The following is a 26,632-nucleotide window of genomic DNA, read 5'->3' on the forward strand; positions in this document are numbered from 1 at the left end:
GTATGAGTTCATGTTTTTTGTTTTACGAAAGTTTCAGTTTGGAGAAGGGAAAATCCATAACTCGACAAATAACAAGTGCCGCCATTTCAAATCCCACATCATAACTTGAGGATTCAACAACAATTAAACTCTGGTAAAGATAGCCAAGTCAGTAAGATATATATGTTTATTTGTGTAACAAATAAACTGAATTCAATGACTGAATTAAAGCGCTGATTCCATACTCCCGACTGAGCTCTCTTCTACAGTTCTTGTACAGTTCCTTTGGTCAGATGTCCCTCCTCCAAGTCGACACAGTTCTCCTTGAAAAGTGAACCCGCTTTCAGTTAGGCCGCGTGGGGAAAGATTGAATTTGGAGATAGGATCACGGCTTGATGCAGGTTCATGATGATGTGTCAAAGACTTCAGGCGTGTGTGTTCAGGGAATGCCTCAGCCGATTCACTAATCAGTGGCAACTGTTCAAAGCTTGGCTCAGCTGATTCACTAATTAGCGGCAACTGTTCAAAGCAAGTTGCTGCATTCGACTCCGCCCTGTTTACTGGATTTCTGCCCTGCCTGGATTTACATAAGGACTCTTTTTTACCTTTTCGCCTTATCCTATCAATGTCTTTGAAATAGGACGTAACCTGCTGGTCAAGAAATTGCACTTTTCTCCTCCCGCGGACTGTTGCACCTATTAGCATTACAATACTTAAACCGTATATCAGAATTACAGCTAGAACATAGTAGACCGCACCCTTTGAGTCATATTCGTGTTTATCGGGAATATCTTCATCCATTATTGCACGAAATGTTTGATTGTGACCAAGCAGGTTGAAAGTTATCATTAAACTTTGGTTGAAACCTAGTGCTGTCAGCGCATGCGGCAAACCTTTGTGCCACTTACGATTATGGGATCCGGTCTTCCTTGAAACCTTGTTTGAATGTATGCTTCCCTGTGTCCGATTCATAGAAATCCTTTCTAACAACTTTGACAATTGCATTTTGCCTGAACTCGCTATCAACACCCTCCGTGGATGCAAAGAATAACTTTGTTTTGCAATTTTATAATTTCTGACACTGTAGGCTAGATATAAGTAACCTAGCAGGCACTTATCATTATAGTTCTGCTTTGTTCTGTCCGAAGATTGATATAGTCGATCTATCCTAGCTGCCTAGCTTGAAGATCCTTGTCTCAAATTTGGGTGAGCCAGCTAGCATCACTTTCCCAGAACCTCCAGTTGCTGATTGCCTGCTGTGCTTGGCAGATTAGATAAATCATCCCTTGTCCACATGGGAGCACATCTCATCAGCCTCAGAGTAGACAAACTCACAATGTTTGCAATGGAAACTCTACACATTCCTATCAGTTTTCATCAAGAGACGTCTGCCTTCGAAGATATACTGTCAATTTGATACAACTAAATCGTGTGATATGCATAAAACCGCCTGTTAAATTGTAGTGCAGACTACCTTCTTGAAGTAATCGGGCTTGACAACCTTCTGGAATTCATTTAGAGTCAGATGTATGCTCCTCCCCTTGGACACAAGTGCCTGGTTAAATGCCCTGAAGTTCATGATGAATTGACATGTCCCTGGTATTAGAGATGGTCTCTCATTCGCCTAATGTAATTGCCAATGGCCTCGTTATTTGAGGAATTCTCTTTGTTCTATACTGTAGGAGCGATATCATAGTCCAAGAAGGAGTCCCTGACCCTGGCTGAGGCAACTGCCATATCATTTCATTCCTACAGGCGTCATGTGAATGTATTCCTGATATTTTCCCTGCAAAGAGACAAGATATTGAGTTTTAAGTTTAATTTTGGCATTGGAGCCAGTATTTTGATGACGGCAAAAGGAAGAGTTTAAAAAATGTAAAGAAGAAGACCGGCAAACGTACTCCAAACATCCACCCGACCCCACCCCCAAAACAACAACAGGATTACGTACTGCCTTCACCACGGATGTATCCGTGCCTTAACCAAGTGATAAAAAGGATCTTTCACAGTCATCATTTAATCTGATGTCCGATTGACAACATCTATGGGATATCAATCTAAGCTCAATCTGCTGTGACATCATTCTAGTATGATGATGACGACTTCACATCAGCAGATTTTCCTTAAGTGCCACTTAACTTGTAAAATAGTCATCGATAGGCGATCAATGCTCAGTCCCCACCCGCTACTGGCTTTGACCATCCAACCTTTGCACAAGAGGTCTTGCTTCTGTTTGGACAAATAAGCTCTATAGAATTAAACTCCTATGCAGTTGATTTAATCATCCTGATCGTCTCTTCTTTTGGCATGGTGAATTCTATAGAGTGAGGTGAATGGTCATTCCCCATGCATGAATTTTCATCTCGGTGGCAAGACGATGCCCCCATTGATTCACCCCTTAGCATTAACGGTAATAACCGTGAGCAGACGACCACTGATCCCTAACTCAATTCACATATCAAAGAATGAGGTATTGACAGAGCTGTCCTCTTCAAGACGGCTTGATCAATCTCACCTGTGGACAGTCTTGAGACAAAACAAATAGAGGGCTTTTAAATAGAATCAAAGTGTCTTTTTTTGCTTTAAAAGACTGAACTTTTTGAAAAAAGGGACTGATGGCCATTTGACAAACATAAAAAATGATGTCCAATGAACACCACCAGAATAATGTTCCTTCGAGAACAATTAAACCATTGATATCAATTTACCAATTTGTGATCTCCGTCTTGGTATCAAAAGGACACCATTTGATTGGGTTCAGGTGACATCAGGAAGGTGTCTAATGGACACCACCAGACAACTTCGACAGAAGACGCAGCCTCCATATCCCAAAGGGGAAAGCGCAGCGCAAACGAACGATTTTGTTCGCTGCGACCTGCAACGGAATCGATCGACTGCCGCATTCGTCTCGTTGTCTTGACTCTGTCGCAGGTCGCATTGACAAAAAAGCTCGTTTGCGCTGCGCTTTTAGCGATGGGAAAAAGGCTGGTCGCCGCTATTGTCAAAGTGTCTGCGCGGGTATATATATAGGGCAACCCACTCAATCAGCAGAATCCTTTTCTCCGACAGGAACAGTTATTGGAATTTGGTATGCACATGTATACGCCAAGCGCCCATCGACGTTTTCATGGCAACCAACTGAGCAAAAAATGTTAGGCGGTTAGTTCGTGATATCAAGAGCAGAAAGTTGATATAACATTCGTCTAGAGAAGAAGGAATGATGCTGTCAACTCGACATTCCCACGAAACTGCTTTCAGCGCAATAAGGTGACCAAACGGTTTATTTAACGCAGATCTGCTTAAAACAATATTTAAATAAGGGAAAACATAGGCATGAGCTACGCGGATCAAAGTGGTATAGCCGCATTCAGGCTTCAGTGACTAAAATATTCCGCGCAGGGAGACAATGAAGCATGCAGCTCTAAAAAGTTTTGGTCTTTATGTGACAGTTAGAAAACTGGTTCTAATTTGACGTTGAAGAGGTTCTTGCCAGGCCATGGCATACACAGAAAACAGAAACTCAAGGTTAATTTTGTAATGATAACGTTGTTGAACAAATCCGCTTTATATGCGTATATATACGCATATATAAAAATATTTGATATTGAAATACAATCAACAAGTAAACCGATATTGATAATCATGGCATCATCATCGGCAAACTCAAAACAGAGCTGTTTATGACGGCACAGAATCATCGCCTTGAGCCAAGCGATCGTCGCTCGAAATATCATTTGGCCACTAAGTTAATAAGAGCCTTGTATATATACAATGTATATTTCAATCAACATGATATATCTTTGCTACTTAGCAAGCTCTTTACGTGAGAGCTGACAGGTGCGCGCCATGAGGTTGCAAAAATAGCGCTCTTTCACTGACAAGCTCTCAGTCGAATATTGAAAGATAAAACGTTAAAGCAAATTGTCTCTTGCATATGGCCTAATCCTCGGACTTTTCGCTTTCGCGGAGTACATAAATTCCCGACCTTTTTGTACAATTTCATCCGACAGGTATGAATTTTAGTTCCACTGGCCAGCAATCCCCATCACAGACGACAGTTTTGTTCCTGAGAGATCCATTATCAAAAGTGTCCTCAGAGACATTGCCATCTTATGCAAGCAAGCCTCGGGAAGGCCCTTTCATCAGTTTTAACCAATGCAGCTATGGATATTATTCGACCCACTCAAGGAAATAATGTATCACCATCGGGTTCGGCTTGATTGGATTTGTGATAAAAACAAATTTTGTAACTGCGTGCAAAAGTTGGCGCGATTATATTTGCCGACGAAAACAAATCTGATACGACATCGATCGCTGATAACGTTATTCAAACGACTGTCACCGGGTGCAGTATTTCCTTTAACCAGAGTAATATGCAAAAAGGAACCATTTTCTATCCTTAAAAACTATACAAGCACAGCTGTTCATACTCATTAGGTAGACAGCTTTCGTTTTGCCATTGGGCAAAAGTAATGCGATGAGAAGGACTTCAGTTCTGTTCTTCAACAACATGAATTTCTCAATTATGCAGCATCACCATTCGTAAGTGGGGATTAGACTTATTGCATTGGGTAAGATGGTTCCACTAGTGAAAATAAGTAACTCGCTACTGACTAAAATCTTAATGCAATCAGGAGTGTATGACCGGTCAGTTGACGTGACCAAGATCGGCAAGCGAGTCACTCACCGATGAAGTATAGAAACGTTACGACTTTTTGGATTCATAGTTCGTACCGCCACCTCTATATCACCACCACAGTGACTAGGAGAAAGTAATACCACTGCGAATGAGTGTATCATTTCACAGATGGATTTTTTTCGGAGGGAGTCTGGTGTTGTTTATACTTTTAGTACTTTCTAAAGCGATTGTACACAACTTCTTTGACAAATTTACCGATTTGAACCTACTAATATAGTCTGAGCCGATAGTACTTGCGGATACAATATTGATAATCAAAACGTTCAATATTTTAAAAGGAAACTGAGCAAGGTCGAAGTGGCCTGATTCGCAATACATATATTTCTAATGAAAACCAACCCCTGTCGGCCCCGGACTGCCACAGGAAGATCCTATGACAAGCCAAACAGCACAAGTGACCAGTCAGGCGAGGGTCCCGAATGCACTGTCCTCGAACGACAAGTTGCCGCCCTCCAGTACTTCCTATAGCTTCCCTTTAAAACGTATAGGCCTCCGGGATGCGTGCAAGGGCGGCCGTTCCATCATGCGTTTGAAATTGGTATTTATTGAATTTCTGTTTTTAAACTCTTCCTGCATGGCGGTAAAATAAGATGTTATCAATAAGTCATCACGTCTTGTGTGCTCATGATAATCACAACGGAACATTTTTTGCTTGTTGTGAAGGGTGGCCATGGTGAAAACACAATCCCCTTTTAACAATGGGCAACAACCTCGCATCCACCTATATATACCTATAACTGTGCGTCTTATTTCTTTTTAAAAGTGATCTTATCCCTGTCCCCTGTTATTATTCGCTTCTCCGGCCCTTCACAATTAGTGCAGGCGAAGATTTCCCGATTTCCGCTGTAGGTATGATTTTCTCCCTCCTTTTATACTGTCTGAGACGACCGAGGATGCATTGGATTATGTATATATTGTGATTATAGACTGTGCACGCAAGCTGTAAAGGTGGTTCTTGATAAGAGAGACCTTCCCAGTGATGAACGTTGCTGAGAGCAATCTTTGTGTTTGGTAAAGGTCATCGTCGAAGGCATACTCCGTTGGTTCAAAAAGTTGAATTTGAACTTTAATCTGAAAAGGTCAAATTCACAGAACCTCTTAGAAGACGCCCACCTCGGAGACTATTTGAAGTTATTGGGAAAGTACATGTACATGTATGTGACCCATAAGGAACGTATGCCGTATCTTTTGAAGGAACACTCCGGTCATCAGGTCAAGCAAATGAAAAGTTTCCATGGGAGAAAAAATTTTAAGGGATAGTAGGCCTATACACTCAGAGGACGCGTTGAGTTTTGCTCGTTATTAAACGATATCCGAATATCACTTTGGCTATGGAGTTAGCTAAGAAGCTAATACAAATGCCAATAACAAACCCCAACTGCACTCAAAAAATATCAAAACATTTCTTTACAATTGTCTCCTTCTAAGCCATAGTTCCACTGATGTGGCGGTGGTAATCGTCAGCAAATCTACCGAAATTGGAAAAAGGTACGTACCTTTTCGAACTCGTCAATATATAGATCTTCCCTTGCTCCGCGTTGCTTGCGCGGTACCTCATATCGTTGGTGTGAACTGTTAAATGTAGCATCGATTAGCTGGCCTTGGTGATACAGCTGGCGCCTGTCATTGCTTGAGTATCAAACTAGCTAGCTACCCATCTACCATCAGCGTGATTTTATTTAGAATTCCTTGTGCAGAGGGCGATACCGCGACCCGTCATCAGAAGACTGGTTTTAAAGAAGACTGCAGTTTTGGTACGAACCAGGTAGGTCGGATAAGGTTATAACCAGGTAGGTCATATAAGGTTATAACATAGTCACCGATAGGAGTATCTCCTATCCCAGAGTTTATCGATACTATTCATGTATGTACACTCCGGACACAGTGGACCGGCCTCGTTCTGTCGCCCGCGCATGCCAGTAAGAAGAGACAACCAGGTATAGACGAAATGAACTGCTCGGTAGACTACCATCGACTGACAATTATTACATTCCTCATACCATTGTGAACATTTTCGATATAAATATTCGAAGGAAGTATGAATAGGATGACGAATGGTCCGCTACCTCGGGTGTTTAACGCCCCTGGATCTGCCGTGCCGTCTATGATCAGAGTTCGGAACTGTGGATTGATTCGCCCACCTGTTGAAAGAACGATGTCTCCTGTGGTTGAGATACGCTCATCTAAAACTTTCGAAACGACGCAATAAAAATGATGGACGATAGTCAGAAGTTGCATCAACTGACAGAAAATATTCATGAGGTATGTAGCTTTTCATTGATATAGTTCCCATGTAGATTTTTCATTGTTTTTCTGTGTTTTAGGTCATGTTTTACTGTCATGACTGAGCGCGTTTGCTTTGTATAGTAGAACCTCTCTATTAAGGACACCCGCGGGACTGATAACTGCTGTCCTTTGTAGGGAGGTGTCCTGATTAGAGAGGTCAAATTGAAAGGAAACTACCAATTTGGGACCAAAACTAGTGTCCTTAATAGGGAGGTTGTCCTTAATAGAGTGGTGTCCGCTAAGGAAGGTTCCACTGTATTCCACACATTTGTACAGTAAAAGGGGGCTAGCGGAATGTATTGTATATCGTTAATAAATAGTGTAGCGTTGAGATACATGTCATTTCATGATATTAAAGTGGTTTTCAATGAATTAGAAAGGGGTTTAAATGAAATAAATTATTATGTTCTGTGTTTCGATTTTTGTTGCTGTGTCCACTAAGATGATTCATATACATGTATATATCCTCTAATCCTCCAATATCATATTCATACCTGGAATTCCTTGAAGGCTGAATTAGGAGTCCTAGGCTGCCCGGTGTACCATTAGAAAACCTTTGATGCCTATTGCCTTTTTGTTGCGCCATGTTGGACAGGATTGGGAACATTTTGACTTCCCTTTGTAATTAATTGGGATTTTGAGGAAAAACAGAATAATAATGTTATTAAAATAACTTCAGCCAGTCTATCCCTGCATTGGGCCTAAGGCATTATCATAGAATAGGTAGAGTGCTTTCCTAATGAGTGTTGATGCTGTGATAAGTATTGTATCTCTTTCTATTTTAGAATCTGTTACAGAATTTCACACCGGGATTAAAACAGTTCATCAGTGCTGGACGCGCATATCAAAGAGCTCTACAAAGTAAGTACATGTATTGGAATTTTGCAACTGATGATCAATGTTCTTCTTAATTCTTCTTCTTCTTCTAAATCTAGTAACGGTCTTCAACATTACCAATTTGTTGATGTATTAGTTTGTCTAAAAGTGAAGTCAAAAATGTGTTTGTATAAGAATATATTTGAATAGATCTTATGTAAAAACCCTTTTTTCGATCAACACAAGTCCAAAGCTTAAAAATGGTGGTGCCTCTTCTCCAATGTCCTTGTATTTGAGACACAGGCATGTGATAATAAGAGCTCAATAGCCCCCCTACCCACCAACTGACAATTGAGCTCTTATTTTCTTGTGCCTGTGTTTGAGATGTTGAACCTGATTGATCACTGTAGTGTGTCTATCATATTTCCATGGTGGTTTTTCACCATACATTGTCAATCGTGTCTTTGCTTGGCAAAATACAACCACCCATAAGGAAGTGTTTACCTATCACATATTTATTGTGGACACCACATAACACAAATATTGAATCATAAATAGTTTTCTAAATGAAATTATTCATATTTCTCATGGAGTTCTGCTAAGCATGCTTTAATAGATTCTGATCACTAGATCATATTCATATCGTACTGATCACTCAAGCCGTCCAACTAATAGTACGCATTGCAGCTGGTCAGTGTGATGTTTTAACTACAGCATGGCAGTTTTTATTCTGTTTTATTCACTTTTCAGATGCCTCCCAGTGTGCGCGGGTATACATCGAATCACTTGTCAAACTCGCTCAGAGCGCACAGATCTGCAAGGGTGCAACTAGTGACATTGGTAGGTAACATCCTTTAGGAGTTTTGAATTGGTCATATATGAATAGTCGAGTGTGGGTGGTGGTGGTGGTCCCCTTCCACGCAGGATATGTCGTAGGGCAGTCTTGATCCTGGGGGGCAGTAGGCTCTCTTCAGGGCAGAACACCATTTTTTGGCTCAAACATCGCCGAATCTGCATGGAAAACATGTTTTTCGGAAATGTCTTGAGAAATTTAGCCAGATATTTTTTTGAATATCAATGTATATAGACAATGATATTAATGATTAATATGTAATATAAGTCAGAGAAAATGGTGATAATATGTTATTCTTGCCCTGTGAGAAAGGTGATAGACCAGTTGCCATGGAAACAATATGCTTACAGAGAAGGGTACAATTTCAATGATTATTACATAACTACTGTTGACGTCACAAATTCTAAATCGATTCGTATTAAAGTGATTTGAACCTCTCAGATACATACTCATTTGTCCCTGTCCTGGTGTTTTACTCTATTGGTGAATAACACTTCTAGTGTTAAAACATGTTCCCTTAGATGACACCTCTCTATTAAGGACACCCTCTTTATTAAGGACACTAGTTTTGGTCCTGAATTGGGTGTTTCCATTCAATTTGACCTCTCTAATCAGGACACCTCAGTCAGTCACTTGTCAGTCCCGAGGGTGTCCTTAATAGAGAGGTTCTTCTACTGTAGTTTGTTTTGATCAAAATGATAAGTATGTGCATGGTTTGCAGGCGTTGTCAATCTTTTAGACTTTTTGATAGTTCAAGTTATTTGATAGTTCAAGTTATGTAACAGATAAACTTATATTCCCTATCTATCATATACTATGCCTTATAGAATAGAAAGTGGGACAAGGAGCACATATCACAGGGCAGTATATGATATCAGATTTGTCTTATGTAACACAAAACATATATACAAAGAATGTTCTCAATACATTTGAAGATTTTTCTTTAAAAAATGATAAGAGGCTAATTCAGTGCAAAATCTACATACATGTATGATATATATATTTAAGTTCAGTCTAAATCCACTTTAAGCAAATTCTAATGAACTTATGGTTATTTGTATTTCTCTTTTTTCAGTTTCATTAGGTAAATAACAAATAGAGGCACCAATGTATCAGATATCAAACCTGAATAAAAAGACGGATTGCGATCCCAACTGGCAGTAAATGAATTTTTTAAGAAGCGTTGATAACACAAAAAAGCCTTGAATTTCTGTTCCCAATACTAACCAGTACAGAGGCTTACACTTTGAATATTGCGGATGTTATCAGGACTTGACCCATACTTTAATTATTGACTTTCCTCTTGAAATCCTTGTTACTTGAAAAGTATATTGTTCTCAAAGGCTCTTCAGTTTTTGTGCATGTTGTACACAGCTTGGTACAGGAATTTTAAAAAGGAGCAGACATAGGCCTGATACTGGTACACAGGCAAAATAAGCGAATTATTTGGAAGGGCAGGGGAACACTGTTGTTTTGACTGGGAAGATGGTCAACTGACCAATTCATTTGTTAACTGACCACTAAGTTACCTTTGTCAGGGATATTCTGACTCAGACTCCAAGCACTGGCTACTAGTTTGGTGCCGTTTTGTAATTCAGGTGGGGATCAGGTTTTAAAGCTGTTTGTTTAAGTGACATCTCCATGGATCAGTCACTCTTGATATGAGTGCTAAAGCAAATATTATGAAAGTGCTGTGAAAGTGGTTGCAATGAAAATTGATTAGCAATGGAAAAATTATAGACTATCTTGTGCAGCGGAGTCCTTGTTGGCTTCATGGCCTCTGCATTAGTGATAAAAGGACTTTTCTACAAAATTGATAACTCAACTTTGCTCATTTCGGTACAAATAATCAATAAGCTTTTATCAGTAGTATAAGTTGCTAGTAAATCAGTTCTGATGTTCGATCCAGTCAGAACAGTGGCCCCTGGCTTTCCCTATATCTTTATTTAATTCAAACGCACCCAGAAAATGTTTTTTTTGCAGTTATGAGTCTATGAGTCTCATCTTTTTTCCCCTGAAAATGGCCTACGTGGTCGATGTTCCAGCATAGCAATTGATGGCCTACAAATCATTGTATTCAATTCGTGACACAAGTGATGGTACATCAAACAGAAAGTGCATGTTCTGCATAATGAATAATTATACTAAGTTAAAAAATCTGAATGTTTGTGTAGTCAACATATTGAGGGTAATATGAATTCAATCTGATCAGTCAGTCTTTTCATGACTTGGCCTTCTTCATGAACTGGTAATTCTGGCACTTTAAAGAGTCCTCAGAGGGTGGTTCTCAGGGTTTTGGGATGTAAAAAGTCAGTCGTTTAGTAGCTGTTCACACAAAAATATCAAGTTTGTTTTTAAGGGGGGAAGTTTACTGATCAGTTATTCATTTTAAGAAGTAAACAATCTTGTGCATCTTGTTTGCAAGAATCTCCATTTTATCTATATGGATATCATGAAGACTGGGTGTGACCATTGTTAAAAATAATCGGCTTAAAAAAGACTTGGTTGTGATAAATCCCTTAGTACACATAACTTGACCCACAGAGATAAAACTGATTTCTAGTTGACTGATTTGGAGAATATCCATCTGTACAATAGATTGGGCTCTGTTTGTCATTGTAATAGAAATTTATTGAATCGGCAAAATCTATGCTACATTGGTTTCCATGGTTACCTGTTAGTGGCGTATCTACTAACACCTCGATGGGTGGGGTCCTTTCTGCTAGCGTCATAGAAACGTGCTGTGTATGTACATAGCGAGGGCTAGGATTTCTATGACAATTGTTATTGATGAGCGGACAGTCGATTGTCTCTGGTGACAAGTTGTTATCACGCACTTGGCTTCAGTCAAATTTATGAAAAACTGTTCAGTACAGTTGATCAATATAGTATGTAAAGAAAAACATAAAAAATTATCCCCCATCCACTTCTAAGAACACGCAAGATAATGTCAAAAGGAAATTTCATGTGAAGGTCGCATGGTCGTTCCTATAGCTAGGGCAGCCTTTACATGAAAGTAAAACACCCAGATGCAATAAGATGCTTCCAGACCATTTCTTCCATCTAAAACCAGCCCCTGAGACTGGTATCCGCTGTATCCTCTTCCCCATCTCGTCAGTATAATGATTTGTGTCATTTGATATCTTGCTCTTGCATCACCTCTCTCTCTCTTTGTTCACAGGTGCTGCTCTTATTCAAATAGCAGAGGTGCTCAAGGAAATACAGACCCAGGTCAATGACAATGTAAGTTTGTGCTGCAGTTTCTGAAGAAGTGAAGGCCTCACTCAAATTGGAATATTGGTAACAGTGTGCCAGTTATCAACTTTAGTATCATTGTATTGATTTGCTTGACCTTTTTGCTGCTGGTGGTCTTTCTGGCATGCCCCGTTCAAACCCGGTTTGTGAAAAATCTGTCAAAGATTGTAGCAGAAAAAGTATGTGGAAACTGTTCAGTATCACTACTTGGACTCTTTTCTTTTCATAACATGACAAAAATTGGCATCAAATTCTAGAAACAGCATAAAATGCAGAGTAGACAATATCATGAAAAGAACTGAAAATGATTTTTTGTCTCTTCAAAGTCAACTTTGTCCAAGAAAATGAGAGAAAAAATGTATTAAAAGATCTAGATTAGAAACGCCCTGCAAAAATCTGGCCATCAGTTTCTTTCCCCAGAAAGTCTCACATCCTTTTACCAAACTTTATGTGAGAGATCGATGTTTCTCTGTATTCAAGAAGAGCCATGATGCTAGGTTATCACATTGGATTATTGACTACTGTGGAGAACAATAACATTAAGGATGGATTTATTACAAAGAGGTCATGGTCAGCCAGGTGGTAGAACCGCCCCATATTCCAAATCGATGTTATTTTTGACCTGAACTGGGAGGGAATGCATTGATAAGGTGTGAACCAGTGACAGGTTTTAAGCAGATGTTATTTCTGACCGATGCTGTACCGTTTGGACGGGTTCCAAAATATCCTAGCTCCAATCAGGTGTGTCTCCCAGATTACACGTGTGATCTTGCCTGTTCATGTAATGGTCTCTGCCAAGCGTTTTGGTACTTATCGATCATGTTTCTCTTCAACCAGGAAGATAAGATCCATGATGCTAAGTAGTCACGTTGGATTATTGACCACCCAGGGGAAGAATAACATCAAAGGTGGAATTCTTACAAAGGAGTCACGGTCACATTGTAACTGTTGTTGTCTTTAGGGTGCTGATGGTGTTTTGATTTCATCTCTTGTAAAAGGCTTTGTCCATTTTCAGTCTGTCCTCTCAGCATGGTCCCTTTCAGCCATACTCATCACCTTATTAACATTGTCTTCTCTTATACATTTTCAGTTGAAGGCGTTTCAGTCTGATCTGCTCCTACCACTTGAGTCCAAGCAGGAAAATGATTTCAAAAACATTGCAGTAAGTTTAATTGTCTTCTACATGACTCATTTTGGAAGGATTTATGGTATAGGAAGGAGTGATGCTTTTGATGCTGAAGCAGTGTATGAATAAATCTCTGAATGTTCTACGTGCGCAGCATCGCATTCTGACAGCAGCCATCAAACTTCCTTGCTGCCAGAAGTTTTGATCCAATACCTTGCCCACACATATCCTTAGGTCATATTACCTTTGAGACCACATTTCTGTTTGATTTTTGGTTTACCGGCAAAAAAGTCCAAAGATGGTTCAGCAATGACTTCATCATTTCCAATAATTTTTGTTGCTTGTGTATTCCCAGATTTTTCATTTGACCTTCTTTTCAAGGTCGCACAGTCAAATAGTTAACTAGTTATGTTCTCGTCTCTCAAAAGAACCAACTTTGTTATTTCACAGGGCGAACAAAAGAAATATGCTACAGGGAACAAATATCACTACCAGGCATTACTCAAGGCAAGGGAGGGTCTCAAGAAGGTACAGAAGAAAGGCAGGATGAAGGGGATGATGGAGCCAAAAGAGATACAGGTTAGTGTTGCCCTTGAGTCCAGGAACAGAGAAAAACATTGACATCCCACTCACGGCTAGCCTCATCAAACTCTTATCAAGCTCAGCAGTCACACTTCTGTGGACCCTGCCCAAGATGATGCATGACTTTGCGTTGGCATTGCGTGAGGCAGTATTTTTTGGAAAAACTTAAACCTGTATGTTTGATTTTTTTTTCCAGCAATTACAGTTAGTTGGTGATAGACAGGCAAAGCTTGATGAATTCAGAATTGATGGTGCTAAACTGGTAAGTACTGCCATGTTGAAATTTAAAATCAGTTCATCATTCCTGAGGAAACCAATGGGTACTGCTCCTCTGATATACCCAGACTTCTGTCTCTGGCTCTTTATATTCTTTGGACGCATTCTCTGTGGACATCAAAGCAATGATGCACACCAAAGCAAAGATGCTAGGTCAGATTGATGCTAGATGGAATCAAATTCTTTTATTTTGTGTTTTAGGCTTTGCTTGAACAGAGAAAACGGTACTGCTTCCTTTTGGATAAGATCTGTATCACTGCCAGGAATCAGGCGGCACATCATAATAAGGTAAACTGAACATGTTTTAAACTTAAATAAGCATTCTTGCCAGTGTGAAATGTTATTTGACAATAGTCAATTTCCTTTTAAGGGATGATAGGTTTACAAAAAGCATCTCATAGTCTTGTGTATTGAAGCTGCTCCCTCGCAAACAATCCTCTGAAGACTTTGGATGGCGGGAGGATTTCAGCATGCTGATGGGCATGTAGTGTAGCAACAATACAAATGCTGTCCTTGTGCAGGTTCAGCTTAAACAAATTGTGATTTTTGTTGTCTCAGTTCCTTAGTAACAGCTTTAAATTTGAAAGCATGCAGTAGGATCGAACCTGCAGGTATTGGCCTCGAGCTGATGCTTGATAGAATTCAATGTTGGACTATTTTAGTTTACGCACCTCGAGTAAACACGTGTCTGTGTGGCCTGTGTTACGCCTGAAGGGAAGATTTTATATTTTGAAATCTCGAATGAATTATTTTTCACAGTTGTGCGCTACCATTTCTGGGGGTTTATATTAACCCCTTATTGATGATTATTGCACAGAGTTGCTATTTACACACAATACACTCTTGGTCCAATTTTTTGTTTTGTTTTTACCATATGGCACACTAACCTTTCAGGCCAATGAGCTCCTGACCCACCGACTGCAAGACTGGAGTGAACTTTGCAGGAAACCCAATGTATTACCTGAGGCCTCTGAAGTGCTACTGCATATATCCTATGACAATGAGGTGAGCTATTTTGCTTTCGAAATTTCTTCTAAAGTTGTCTCATGGGATTTGATGTCTTTGCATAACAAACGCATATCAAAGGTTTACCTCGACTCATTGTTACCCTTCAGAGAAGAAAGAGAAAAAATAGCAAGGTATGAGTACATATATATTTTCATCTATATTTCCACTCTGGGTACAAAAGTATTTCATCTCTACTTGAACTCTGGGTTAACTCTACACGCTGGGTTAACTGATATTTTTATCTCTGTTTACACTCGGGTATAACTACAAAGGTGTTCTCTTCTCTATGCTCTCGGTACAATGTTCTTTTCATCTCTCTTTGCTCTCTGTGAACAATGTTATTTTCATCTCTTTTTACACTCTGGGTACAAAGGTACAATCTTTATTTCTATTGACACTCTGGGTACACTGGTACTTTTATCTCGGTTTCCACTCTGGGTACAATGGTATTTTAATCTCTTACACTCTGAGTACAAAGGTGCCTTACACTCAAAGCAAATGCAATCGCAGCTCATGAGTTAATCACACATTTTTAAAATTCACCTAATTTCCTGACATTCCAGGACCAGTTTTTCCAACAGGAAAATTCCGACCAGTTGAGACGACGTAGTATTGATTTTGATCGGATGGCCCCTGATGGTGGCAGTCAGACCACCTACCCAAGTGGTACGAACCAAAGGCCAGAGTTCAATGGCAACGTTAATAGGCAAGATAATGGACAACCTAACTATCCTGGTAAGATTGACATTGTAAAACTCGGGCAATATTATATTTTGCTTTTCACTTTGTGCTGATTTCTAAGCCGTTTTTACCCTTTGTGTATTTTATCAATCTTTGAAAATGGTGCATTTTGTGTAACATTACGTTTAGTTACCTTTAGGCCAAGCATCAGTTTTTCCAACAGAACAATGCCACTGATAATGATTAGTTGCTTATTTGCACAGAACGATAAGCAAATTGTATTTTGTGGACCTTTTTGAGAAAAGACGTTATCTGAATCCTCACGTTATTTGAATCCTCCTGTACAGATAATTTTTTTAGAAAATCAGGTCTGTTAAAAAACGCAGGTATGGTTGAAATGTATGTTTATTTTCTTCAAGGGTATGGCACAGGGTGGACAGAACATGTGGGTGAGGCCATGAGATTTTAAGTTCTCTTCTATTGTGATTGTGACTGCTATATTAATTTTGTATACTTTTGCCAAGCAATATAGTTTTGTTTCATTGGATCATGTGATCAAACATTAGGTTAGAATGTCTGTTGTGACTTTTGATGGTCTTGGGACTTGTACCTTAGATTAGCCAACGTGTCCTCGGTTGATGTGTTTCTTTATTTGCACAAAAATTATGCAGACGTTATTAGCGGAGGAGTATCCAGTATGATGATGGGCAAGCACTTGTTCTTGGGGTTCCTGTGTAGAGTCTGGGCCAATAACACTGAATCACAGCAAAAGACAACAGTTGTAATGGATAACTATTGAATACGAGGAGCGTGTTAATTGATTATAATGAGTAGCCCACTATATACTTTTATTTCAAAGTTCAAGGTTATTTGCAGTAGGAAAAGCACCCCTTAAATATTTCAGTTAGAATGTCTCCTTATTGACCTATACTTTTTAGCTCGCCTCTGGGGAGCTTATATGATACTGTGGCGTCCGTCGTCGTAACCAAAGTGCTATACTTAGATGGTACCGGTAATTTTGTTTTGTGCCATTGAGCCGAGAAGAATAATACTATTCATTGGAATCAAAACTGGTGAAACTAACCAGAAGCTGTTCTCCCCATATCCACTGCAAATGACATGCATTACATTACCCGAGGTGAGCACATGGTCCCTGGACCATTTCATTCTTATCTTAACCCATTTGGTGTCTTGGCCATTGCAGCTGGTTTCCATCCCCCTACCAGTTTGCCTAATCCTAGTCCAAAAAGGAATCCTACGTATAGTTTGTCAACAGGTTGGTAGGATGTGAACATGTAGCTTGGCTCCAGAACTTGAGAAAAACTGGTATATTGCATGTCATATTGCTTTTCTGCTATAAATATGCTTTTCTGCTGCAACAATTTGTATGACATGAGCGTTGTCTCATGGAACAGTTTTCTCAAACCTGTTCCTTTAGCCTGTGATAGACAGCTGTGCGATCAGAAGATAGAGGTGAGGAGAATTTGGGAGCAGTCCCCCCCATGAAATACAACTGGAGAAGAGGTTCCCCCTCAAAAAAAGTTCAAAAAACACTAATATAAGGCGTCCCGTCCCATAGAAGGGATAGGAAAACTTCGTGGTTATGGGATACTTTGAATTCATCAGCACTTGGCTGTAGCCTCGCATAACATGCCATTCGCACTCAGGAATCATTAGTTCGATCCAAATACATTGTATGGCGATGGCGATGGCGATAGCTACCGAATGAATCAAAGGGATCTTAATTAAAATTATCAAGATTTTGGAGCCAAGTAAATAAAAGCAATCCCCTGCAAAAATTGCATGTTTGCACGTGGCTAGAAAAACCAGCACCCTTATATTGATGTCATGTTGTTTGGTAATCTGTCATGTACCTTTTCACAACCCCTGGGAATATCTAAATGACCAGGACCAACTGTTTAGGGCGTATTTCATTACATCATCAAGGTCATACTGTACAAGCTAACAGAATCAACAAATTATATCAGAATGACGCTGTGGATCTCATAGGACCCGTGATTGGTTTCTTTCGCTGTGGTCCTTTCACCTCATTTGTTGTTTTTGTGGTATCAAAACAGACTCCCTCATAACACATGAAAAGGTACACAGTCACTAAGTCCCCTAGCAGATTCAGTTAGCCACTGCACCTCATTGGCAAGATGCATGGGTTGTATAAATGGAGAATTGATGCTGTACATCTTGCTTATACCTTTTGCTGTAAGTCACTTGTCTTGTGATGTAAAATCTGCTAGCGACCGAATAGCCCCCCCCCCCCCCACCCCCCAGCTTCAACACCCTTGTAGAGCATGTATTCCTAAGGTTTTGGAAAGTTGTTGTCAGTGGCGGAGCCAAGACTCAGAGAAAGAGGGGGCATCTGGGCCCACACTTTGGGATCTGCATGTGGTTGTTGTTATCATATTGTCATTGTATTGATAAAATGTCACAAACATAGGCAAAGACTGAGATACTTTCACATTTTAATCATTCTCACATTTCATTGCCGATCTTTGATCAAATCAAATCATAAAAGACATGAAACTTATCCTTATCCGCCTAAATACCGTGCCGAAGTTGTCCCTTTAAGAACAAAATCTTGTCCATGTCATTCATTTTCTCTCCCAAAGAAGCACAGTATCCATCATTGCAAAATGTTGAGTGTATATATTTGTAAACAGGCATTTGACACATATGAAGTATTCTACAATCATCTAAAAACACTTGGCCCTCAAAGGCTTTGGCATCCATAGCCCCTTGGTGTCGGTAAGGGTATCCCATACTTCCAGTATCTAGCATGTTCCTTATTTTGCTGCAGGAGCTGCTACTCTCCCTCGTACTATCACAGTACCATCCCCCGTCGCCGCCCAGGGCAAGCCTCAGGTCCGGGCCATGTACACGCACATCGCAAATGGTGATCACCAGTTGAGCTTCACGGAGGGAGACATCATCACGTTGGTAGGAGATAGGAAAGATGGATGGCATTATGGAGAAAACACTCGCAGCGGAAGGTAGGCTACGTGTACTAACTCACTTTAGGGGTCTTTATCCCCTCTTGCCATTCTAATATTCCACAGGAATACACTTTTGAGAATGAAGTTGCAACCAGAATGCAGGGACTAAGTTAACTTGAAATAACTTTTTGGTCCAAGCCAGGGCAGGGCGTAGACTGTCCGGTATAATCCCCCACCACCTATGCTGTTACGCTGGCATCTCCAACTGTCTACAGATAGGAACAATAAGTTTCCTCCAGTCTTCACGGATTGTCTCCAGCGTTTCGGGGTATAATGCAGTCCACTTTGTCATCACCTTTCCGCTGAATTCCATATTGAAAGTGCATGGATTCTAGGTTTGATTTTCATACTGGTGGTTGGTTTGACACTTGCTCCTTTATAATTATCCTGTGGGACTGCCTGTAAAGGGAGAGAGGGAATCTTCATTCACGGTTAAATCAAGGATCTGTTTGTTTGCATGGTTGCTTAACCTTACTGTATATCCTCTTCCAGATATGGCTGGTTCCCCATTTCCTTTACCGAGACCCTGGACCCAAATGAAGAACCAAATCCTCAGTAAGTAACACAGTTCATTTGGAATCGTGCCCATATCATACATGATATATCATCATACATGTCATCCAATATCATGGCAATGTACATGAACAAATCTAACCGCCATGCCAGCAATTTGACCAACTGACACCTAGAAAAAACATTTTTTCTTCAAAAAGGAGAGATCATTTAAACTAAACATTGCCAGTTGAATGTGAACCAATATCGATCTTCTTTTGTGGCTTCAGCAGGTATTAACGAGAAAAAGCACCATCAAATAGACGGACACAGAAATGTGGGTGCATTATGGATATCATAACTAATCATTGATAAACAAAGACAATTATTGACAATATTGATAAAAGATCAGATGCAAAGGTGACCTTGCTATACAACAATATCACTTAGTATTGTGTTGATTCGATGTAATAATAGACTAAGTCAATGCATGACAAAATTAACTGCCCCGGTAGTCTATACAACGTAGGCCATAGTTGCCACTGATGAGAAACCATCTCACATACATTAACCCAGGCTTATTGCTTGTTTCAGCCCACATGCTCAGCGATTCAAGAGTATGGGTGACATCACAGAGACGCCAGACCGACGTCAGATGAGTGGCCCAACCCAGAATAGTCTTGATGTCCATTCTCACAAGCCAACTGCTGCCACGTCACCGGTAGGTCAGGAATTATGCTGTTACATCCATCCTAATTCAAAGGGATAAAAGATGTGAACAGTATATAATTTTACCTTATGTATGACATGATTCACCACCTATAGAACTCAAAACACTAATTAATGCACTGTCATCTAAGAGTTTAATTGGTTACCGGTACTCAAAATCAAAAGTATATCATCTTTTTTGTGACACCTAGTGTCAAAAATTTATTTATACGTGTACTACAATCAATAAAAATAAAACGCCTTTTAAGGTAATTTGTACAAATAGACCTCAGGGTTAACAAGAAGATACATATTTTGATATGTATTCAATATATAATTTTCGGTAACCATGGAAATATAGAAATCAGTTTCATGTTAGTTGATTGACTTGGGTTACTGAGTGCAGTTGAAAATGAGCATTTTGTTACCATGTCTAAGGTTATTGCATTATTTCATTGGTTCTTCTGCAGACGGGTTTGCACGTAGGCCTTATGTTTTGATGTTGTTGTCTTGGTACAGGGCTTTGAGCTTCTCAGAGTTATCAGGGCAGCCAGTGGAAAGGCTCTAGTTCCTCCTCCACAGCTAAAGGTACATCACTTTGATGGCAAGCAGGGCAGATCGAGACAGGAATTTTATATCTAAAGGAGAATATGTCTTGAGATAATGCCGGGCCGGTACTATTGAAGTTTACAGATTTCTGCAGAGGGCAGTACTTGGATGTATTAGAAAATGTACACAGATATTCTACCTTTTGTTTGTGGACTTTCTGAGGTATCTGCTGCAGTCTTTCCACAGGAACTCTGCAAACTACATTAGTCATGTCGGCCCTACATTTCCTGACATGAGCTCTCCATCAAAGGAACAGTGGATGGAGTCTGACACTGATGCACTTTCTGGAGCCCCGTAAAAAGGACTTTCCTTGACTTAAGGATGCAAATGTTCTGCCAATCTATGTACTGCCCACTTCACAGAAACTCTAAAAAATACTCCTTGTCCAGCAATAAATCTCGTTACTCTTCATGAACCTTCCAGGTATATCATTTTCTTTGACTGCCCTCTTTTGTCAAGAGTCTGCCCGGCTGGAATGATTGGAAGTTAAATGCACAATGTTGCTTCATGCACATTATGCATGAGTATGGGTTAGAAAAGCTATTGTTGTTGACCCGCTAGGCTTTGGCTGATACAAAAAAGAGAATATTACAGAAAAACCTGTAAAATGTGTTACTCCTAGTTGAGATTCTGTGATTCTGGTTGGTGATTCCAGTTCGTGATGACAAGATTTGGTAAGGCTGTTTTACCATTAAGGACCAGGTAGTTGCTGATTCTTCATGACCAGATAGTATGTAACAAGAGTTGAATTTCCAAAGTTTTTCTCCAAACTAAAATGCTGGCTTGAAAAACAAAAGACAGTAAAGACACAGTATGGTGAACACAATTTTGTCACTTCAGTTGGGTTTCTTCAGCATTCTTGCAAACTTTGAAACCTTTTTAAGATATTTCTTTCACTTAAAAGAAGCTGTTTGCTTACGAATAAGGTCAGCCTAGTCCTTGAGGGTATCACTGCAAAAATTGAGTGTTTTTTGTCAAAAGAGTGCAGCATTTGTGTATTTTGTTCGAAGGACTTAGGAGTCATTCTGTGTACTTTTGTTCACAAGGGTCATCGCCCACAACATCCTCAGCTTGGGGCAAATGATTGGTCAACTGGACCAGACGTCAGGGCAAATAGCCCCTACCACCCAACACCGCCCCATCAGCGGCCTCCATACCCCCGGGAGAATTATGGGATGACGAGACTGAGTCCAGATAATCCTGATGTCGAGGTACCAGTTGTTGTTGTGGTGCAAGATGTGATATCGCATGATATTTGGTTGTCACTTTCACTGCAATGTCGTCACTCAATTAGGAACTTTGTCACTGGTTGGCGGCAATAACAGTTGGCATCCAATACACAGTAGCCTTCAAGCCCGTGTCAAATTTATCCGCAAAAGGTTCTGTAATTGTTTCAGTTACTATTACTGTACCATCTTTTGACTATAAAGTTCCTCATTGCGGTGTTTTTTTAACCTTTGAACTATATCTTTGTCTCTTAGAGAAGTATCAATGTCCGACTAATTGTTGTTCACCTGTTGTCATCCCATTGTTTCTTTCAGGAGCCTGACTATGATGATGTAAGGATTTTATCTGTCCTTCAACTCCCCGTCATTCAAACTTTGACCCAACCCTCATCACAACCTCTGGAGGTGCTGCAGTAGTAGCCTCTGTCCACACCACCCCCCCCCCCCCCTCCACGGAATTTGGCAGTTTAAATGAAAGTTGCATTCCTGAGGGCATTTCAAAATTCCCAAATTCCATAGTCCTGATAGAATCGAGATGGAAACAGCCAAATGTTTCCTGCTTATAGATATGCACATAAAAAACAGCGACATTACCACTTCTATATGCATGCTATTTCTTTTTTGATGTTGTCCACTGCAGTTTGGTTTAAATGGAATTGAAGTACACTTACATAAAGGCATAACCAGGATTATTACAAAGAAAACGGGCAGTTCATGGTCACTTTTGATATTGAATTTAGCTTAAGGGCTCTTCCAGATTAATCAAAGATTTTGAATGGCCCCTTAAGAATTGTCGTGTAATATCAATTTTTTGGCCAGTTTCCCAGCATGAGGGGTGGCATCTGGCATCGACATTAAATAACGTGTTGGACTTCCGTAAAAGGTAATCTCCAAACTAATGATACTTACTACAGACAGCTAGTCCAAGTAAGGAGTTTGTACTCAACAATTTCTCCATCTTATCTTTTTCAGTTCCGCCAGAAGTCCATGCCTGATATAAGAATGACTGAAGATTACCGCCGGCAGCCAACAGACCCCCAGCCTCCTCCACCTCCTCCTCTACCAGGACAGAACAGCCACTTCTCCCCGATCAGCAGAGACAACAGACGATCTGTGATGCCTCCAGCCATGGAACATTCGGAGAGTGATGGAAGCTTGGAGACATACAGCCGGCCGCAGCCTGCGAGGCAGTCAATATACCAAGCACCCCCTCCTCCTCCACCCCCACCACCACCTGGTGGCTCGAAACGGAACAGCTATGCGCCCCCAATTCAAACCACTCATTCGAATCTGAATCACTTGATGAACGGGCAGCATGAACAGAAGAATGATCCTCGGATGGAACGGGATTCGCGTATGGATCGGGATCCCCGTGACCCGAGAGGGTATCCTATGATGCCTAATGACCCACATGCATACCATGATCAAGGGTATGGTGACCAGGGTGGTGTGTACTCAAACATCCCGCAGAGCCGGAGCTACGGAAGCGACGAAGGACAATCAAGCTATCTTAGCAGACGTACCTTGCAGATGGGTCAAGCTGGTCCCCCAGGCACGCAAATGGGTCATCCTGGGCACCAAGGCCCACAAATGGGACAACATGGACCCCAACATATGGTACCACCTCAACGTGATCAGCAATATAGGCAAAACTATCGACAAGATAATGGTCCAATGCATCCGGCGGCAGATTATAATGATGATGAGGAGCCAAGGTAAACCACACCCACTTTTATGTCCCCGCCGTGGTGAGTAGAGATAGGTCAGCATTCAAGCACTGGTGCTTCATTAATAGCATGAAACAGACAAAACGTGGCCCTTTTGTAATAAATTGATAGACTGATACTGTGTTATATTACCAAAATTTTGAAGGATAGCCCCAGGAGTATTGATGCGTGGTGTTTCAATGACTTTCAGTTTTGAACAAGTGTGCAGTCCTGATAAGTTACCATGAGTTGGAGGTTGAATCCATGACTATTCGTGGAGTGCCAGTATATCAGAAAAGCGGTGCGTTGAAATGGTAAATGTCATCCTGGGTGGGTGCACCTAAAGTATGCCCAGGATAAAATATTACTTCACAGGTGACATTTACCATTGCAGTGTAATGTGCATGTCAGGAAATACTTAAAAATTTATTGGTTGATTAATTAACAATCGCTATTGATGGCAATCGTTTTGGTGTTGCTTGCTATGTCACACTTTTGAATTTGTCTAAATTGGGTCATTTTCACTCACCATCTGTTGCAACAACCTGTGGGTACATGTTTGACAGACAATGTTCACATCATTTGCAGGTCTTTATCATGGCACATGATGTTAAAAATCACCTCATCTTGTTGTGTGTAGTTTACAATGCCCAGCTGTGAGCAAGCCATCAAATTTGTATTTCTGGGTTACATTTTTGAAACATGACGCTTTCTAGTCACTCAAACCTGATAGCTTTGAAGCAGTAATAAGAGAACTTGTTAAAACCATTTAAAATCATCAATTCGTTCTTATTGGAGTCATTATTACTGACATGTCACTTACTACCTGTTTAAATGACATGGACCTTGCAAATATTGTATGGTCCATCTTCCCCTGAATGACTGACCTTTCATCTGCACGCCATTTTAGTGTTGGTAACATTTTCAGTGTCGTGTTTCACATGACAGACTACACATTCTAAGAAGTTCCATTCTGTTTCTGCAGACGATGGTCCTGGAAAATTCAAATTGATTTATTACACTAAAATACCCTCTAGGGGTCAATGGTAATATACAATAATTTCAAGCAAATATACAGTACAAAATAAGATAAAGATGATATACTTGATGCTACATACTTGATATACTTTTAACTGCAACACGCATTTGTCGTTGTCACACTTTTGTTTTCTCACGTAGGTTTTTGTTACGACGCCATCAAATTCGCATCTGGTGAGAACAGCATGGTTTTCATGTTTGAGATGTAGAGAACATTGCTCCCATCCCCTAACTTGCATGATAGTTATTTCGTACATTTTGAAATGGGATGTCATTGAAGGAGACATCAAGCCCAATTTCATTTGCATGTGGAATTAGAGCTCTCACTCAAAAATCTGTCACTTGTCATAAATCTGTGGATATTAATTTTTCCCTCCATGGAGGGGTGAATGCATCTGCAACAGCCCGATATAGGGTTGGGGAAAGAGCTGCCATTACAACCCTGAGCCATTTAAAAGGACAGCCCGATATCTCTAACTCTTGTGAAATTTGTGCTGTTTTGGTGCATGTCTTTATGTTAGCAATTCAAAAAGTGATGTTTTGGTTTGCTTTTGTGCAAAAGTTCGAATTTGAGTTACTGTAGAATCCTATCATTCCGGCCTTCTGTTATCTTGTGATTATATAAACGTAATTTGGTCTTTTGGTAAAATTAAGTTTGGAAAACTTAAATAAAGGTGAGAGGCCCGTGATTGGAATTCCAAACTGTTTTACACGATGATTCAATTGAATGGCCATATGTTTGTCATTGTTTGTGTTGGATAATTTGCAGCAATAAACTGTTCGCCAATACCTGTCCTCTTGAGCATTGAATCATCTGGACACCAGATGGCTCCAGTTTGCAAAGTCCCATTAAACGAGCCAGAGACTGCCTGTTGGTAGGGATTGGACTAACTGGGGTTAGATGCATATGGGACCTCATTCAATATTTATCTGAATACTTCCTTTCAATTTTTCAGGGATAATCCGTTTGCTGCGCAAAAGAATCGTTTAAGGAAGTCTGTTATTAATGACAGATCGGCCCCTATTATCAAGTAAGGCAGCTGACTTGCATGAAATTGGAAGATGACAGAAGTTTGATTGTGGAAAAAGTATCAAAACTGCTGCTCAATGTGTTATGATCTTAAATTTGCAAAGTTGACGATTGGCATTTTATGAATTCAAAACTGTTTTGTGATGTATTTTGTCAGTGTTCTTTTGCTGGCTTTTGCTATGTGCCTTGATAAATGAAAAATTTCTGTTCTCACTCTCGATACTCTGGAATAAAGAGGAGGGTCATCAAAAATCCATATATATTTGTATTTTGGCCATCCATAACCAGCTTCTATGACGCAATAGTGTTTGCATGCTTTTTCAAACTCAGGCAGACCTTGCACTCATACAATCGTTGGGCTACATCCTGAAATTACATCTGACCAGCACTGTACTGTGATGTCATAATGGTTAAATTCTCATACCAGATGGGCACATGATATAGCCACAGGTTATTTGATCTAATGAATGTTTTTGTTGTGAGAGACGCATTTTGCTCAGCACCAACAAATCATAGTGGTTTTATGTCGGATAAGAGACTGGAAATAGCTTATATTTGATGCACGGTTTGGTTTCAAATGGTCATGGTCGGACATGGTCATTCTGTTGCATGAAACTGTGCACACTACAAGGTATATGATATGATAAGAAATCAGATTTGATATGGTAGAAGAAAAAAATATTTCTTATTTTCTGTATAGAAGGAATCCTGTATGTTTTGCAGGAATCCTGTAATGATATTTGCAACAGGTTTGTTAAGTAAAATTTTATCATTATAAATGCACGATAACAATAACGTATCACCACCATTGTGTTGACGCTTTGACCACCATAGTCGTTACTCTACGTTTTGAAGGAATTGATGTGGTGTATGTGTATTAGTTATAGCTTAGCTGTAGCTGCTCAACCTGTCTTGTAGGCCTATCTCGGTATTAACTCAGAGGATGCAACCCAATGCTTACTAATGGAAGAAATATTCTACATAAGCTTTTTTTCAGAAAGAAAATATATATTTCTGGTATGATAATTCCTTGATGATAATGCTATGTTATATGCTCTGTTCTAGGTCAGTCTTAGTAAAAACCCATGACTTAAGTGATGGGTTTTTGATCATGCCGACCTAGATGGGTACCGTATTGCCCAACTATGGGGTGGCACATAACCCGATGCAGCCTTGAATCTAAATACTTACCGCTGAGGGTGTATCTGACTTTCCTCGACAGTCAGAATGCTGACATGATTAAAAACACCCCAA

The 26,632-nt window shown here is 40.1% G+C and overlaps 1 protein-coding gene across 6 annotated transcripts; it reads left to right on the forward strand.

The window, feature by feature from the left end:
* The first annotated feature begins 6,810 nt into the window (after window positions 1-6,810).
* Window positions 6,811-26,145, forward strand: LOC135489760 (brain-specific angiogenesis inhibitor 1-associated protein 2-like). Of its 6 annotated transcripts, XR_010447222.1 has the most exons (19): window positions 6,811-6,940; window positions 7,750-7,825; window positions 8,531-8,620; window positions 11,815-11,876; window positions 12,979-13,050; window positions 13,465-13,593; window positions 13,793-13,858; window positions 14,074-14,160; window positions 14,767-14,877; window positions 14,988-15,011; window positions 15,444-15,615; window positions 15,981-16,010; window positions 18,374-18,566; window positions 19,062-19,124; window positions 19,656-19,782; window positions 21,425-21,589; window positions 22,577-23,352; window positions 24,490-24,522; window positions 25,305-25,388. XR_010447222.1 is itself a non-coding variant. In XM_064775277.1 (18 exons), exons 1-18 carry the CDS (start codon window positions 6,890-6,892, stop codon window positions 25,381-25,383), a joined length of 2,340 nt encoding a protein of 779 aa, XP_064631347.1. In that variant the 5' UTR covers window positions 6,811-6,889; the 3' UTR covers window positions 25,384-26,145. The 6 variants fall into 6 exon arrangements, 5 of the variants coding, with proteins under 5 accessions (XP_064631347.1, XP_064631374.1, XP_064631361.1 ...); XM_064775277.1 differs by lacking the exon at window positions 24,490-24,522 and having other exon boundaries at window positions 22,577-23,319; window positions 25,305-26,145; XM_064775304.1 differs by lacking the exons at window positions 21,425-21,589; window positions 24,490-24,522 and adding an exon at window positions 21,920-21,937 and having other exon boundaries at window positions 22,577-23,319; window positions 25,305-26,145.
* Window positions 26,146-26,632: the final 487 nt, after the last annotated feature.

The sequence above is a fragment of the Lineus longissimus genome, chromosome 1 (genome assembly GCF_910592395.1).
Source record: "Lineus longissimus chromosome 1, tnLinLong1.2, whole genome shotgun sequence".
Taxonomy (NCBI): Eukaryota; Metazoa; Nemertea; class Pilidiophora; order Heteronemertea; family Lineidae; genus Lineus; species Lineus longissimus.

Excerpts from the sequence above, each read along its gene's own strand:
- LOC135489760 (XM_064775277.1), top strand. The coding sequence starts at position 6,890 with ATGATGGACGATAGTCAGAAGTTGCATCAACTGACAGAAAATATTCAT. Across the intron at positions 11,877-12,978 it reads AGACCCAGGTCAATGACAAT|TTGAAGGCGTTTCAGTCTGA; the intron begins GTAAGTTTGTGC and ends ATACATTTTCAG. Across the intron at positions 15,012-15,443 it reads GAAAGAGAAAAAATAGCAAG|GACCAGTTTTTCCAACAGGA; the intron begins GTATGAGTACAT and ends CTGACATTCCAG.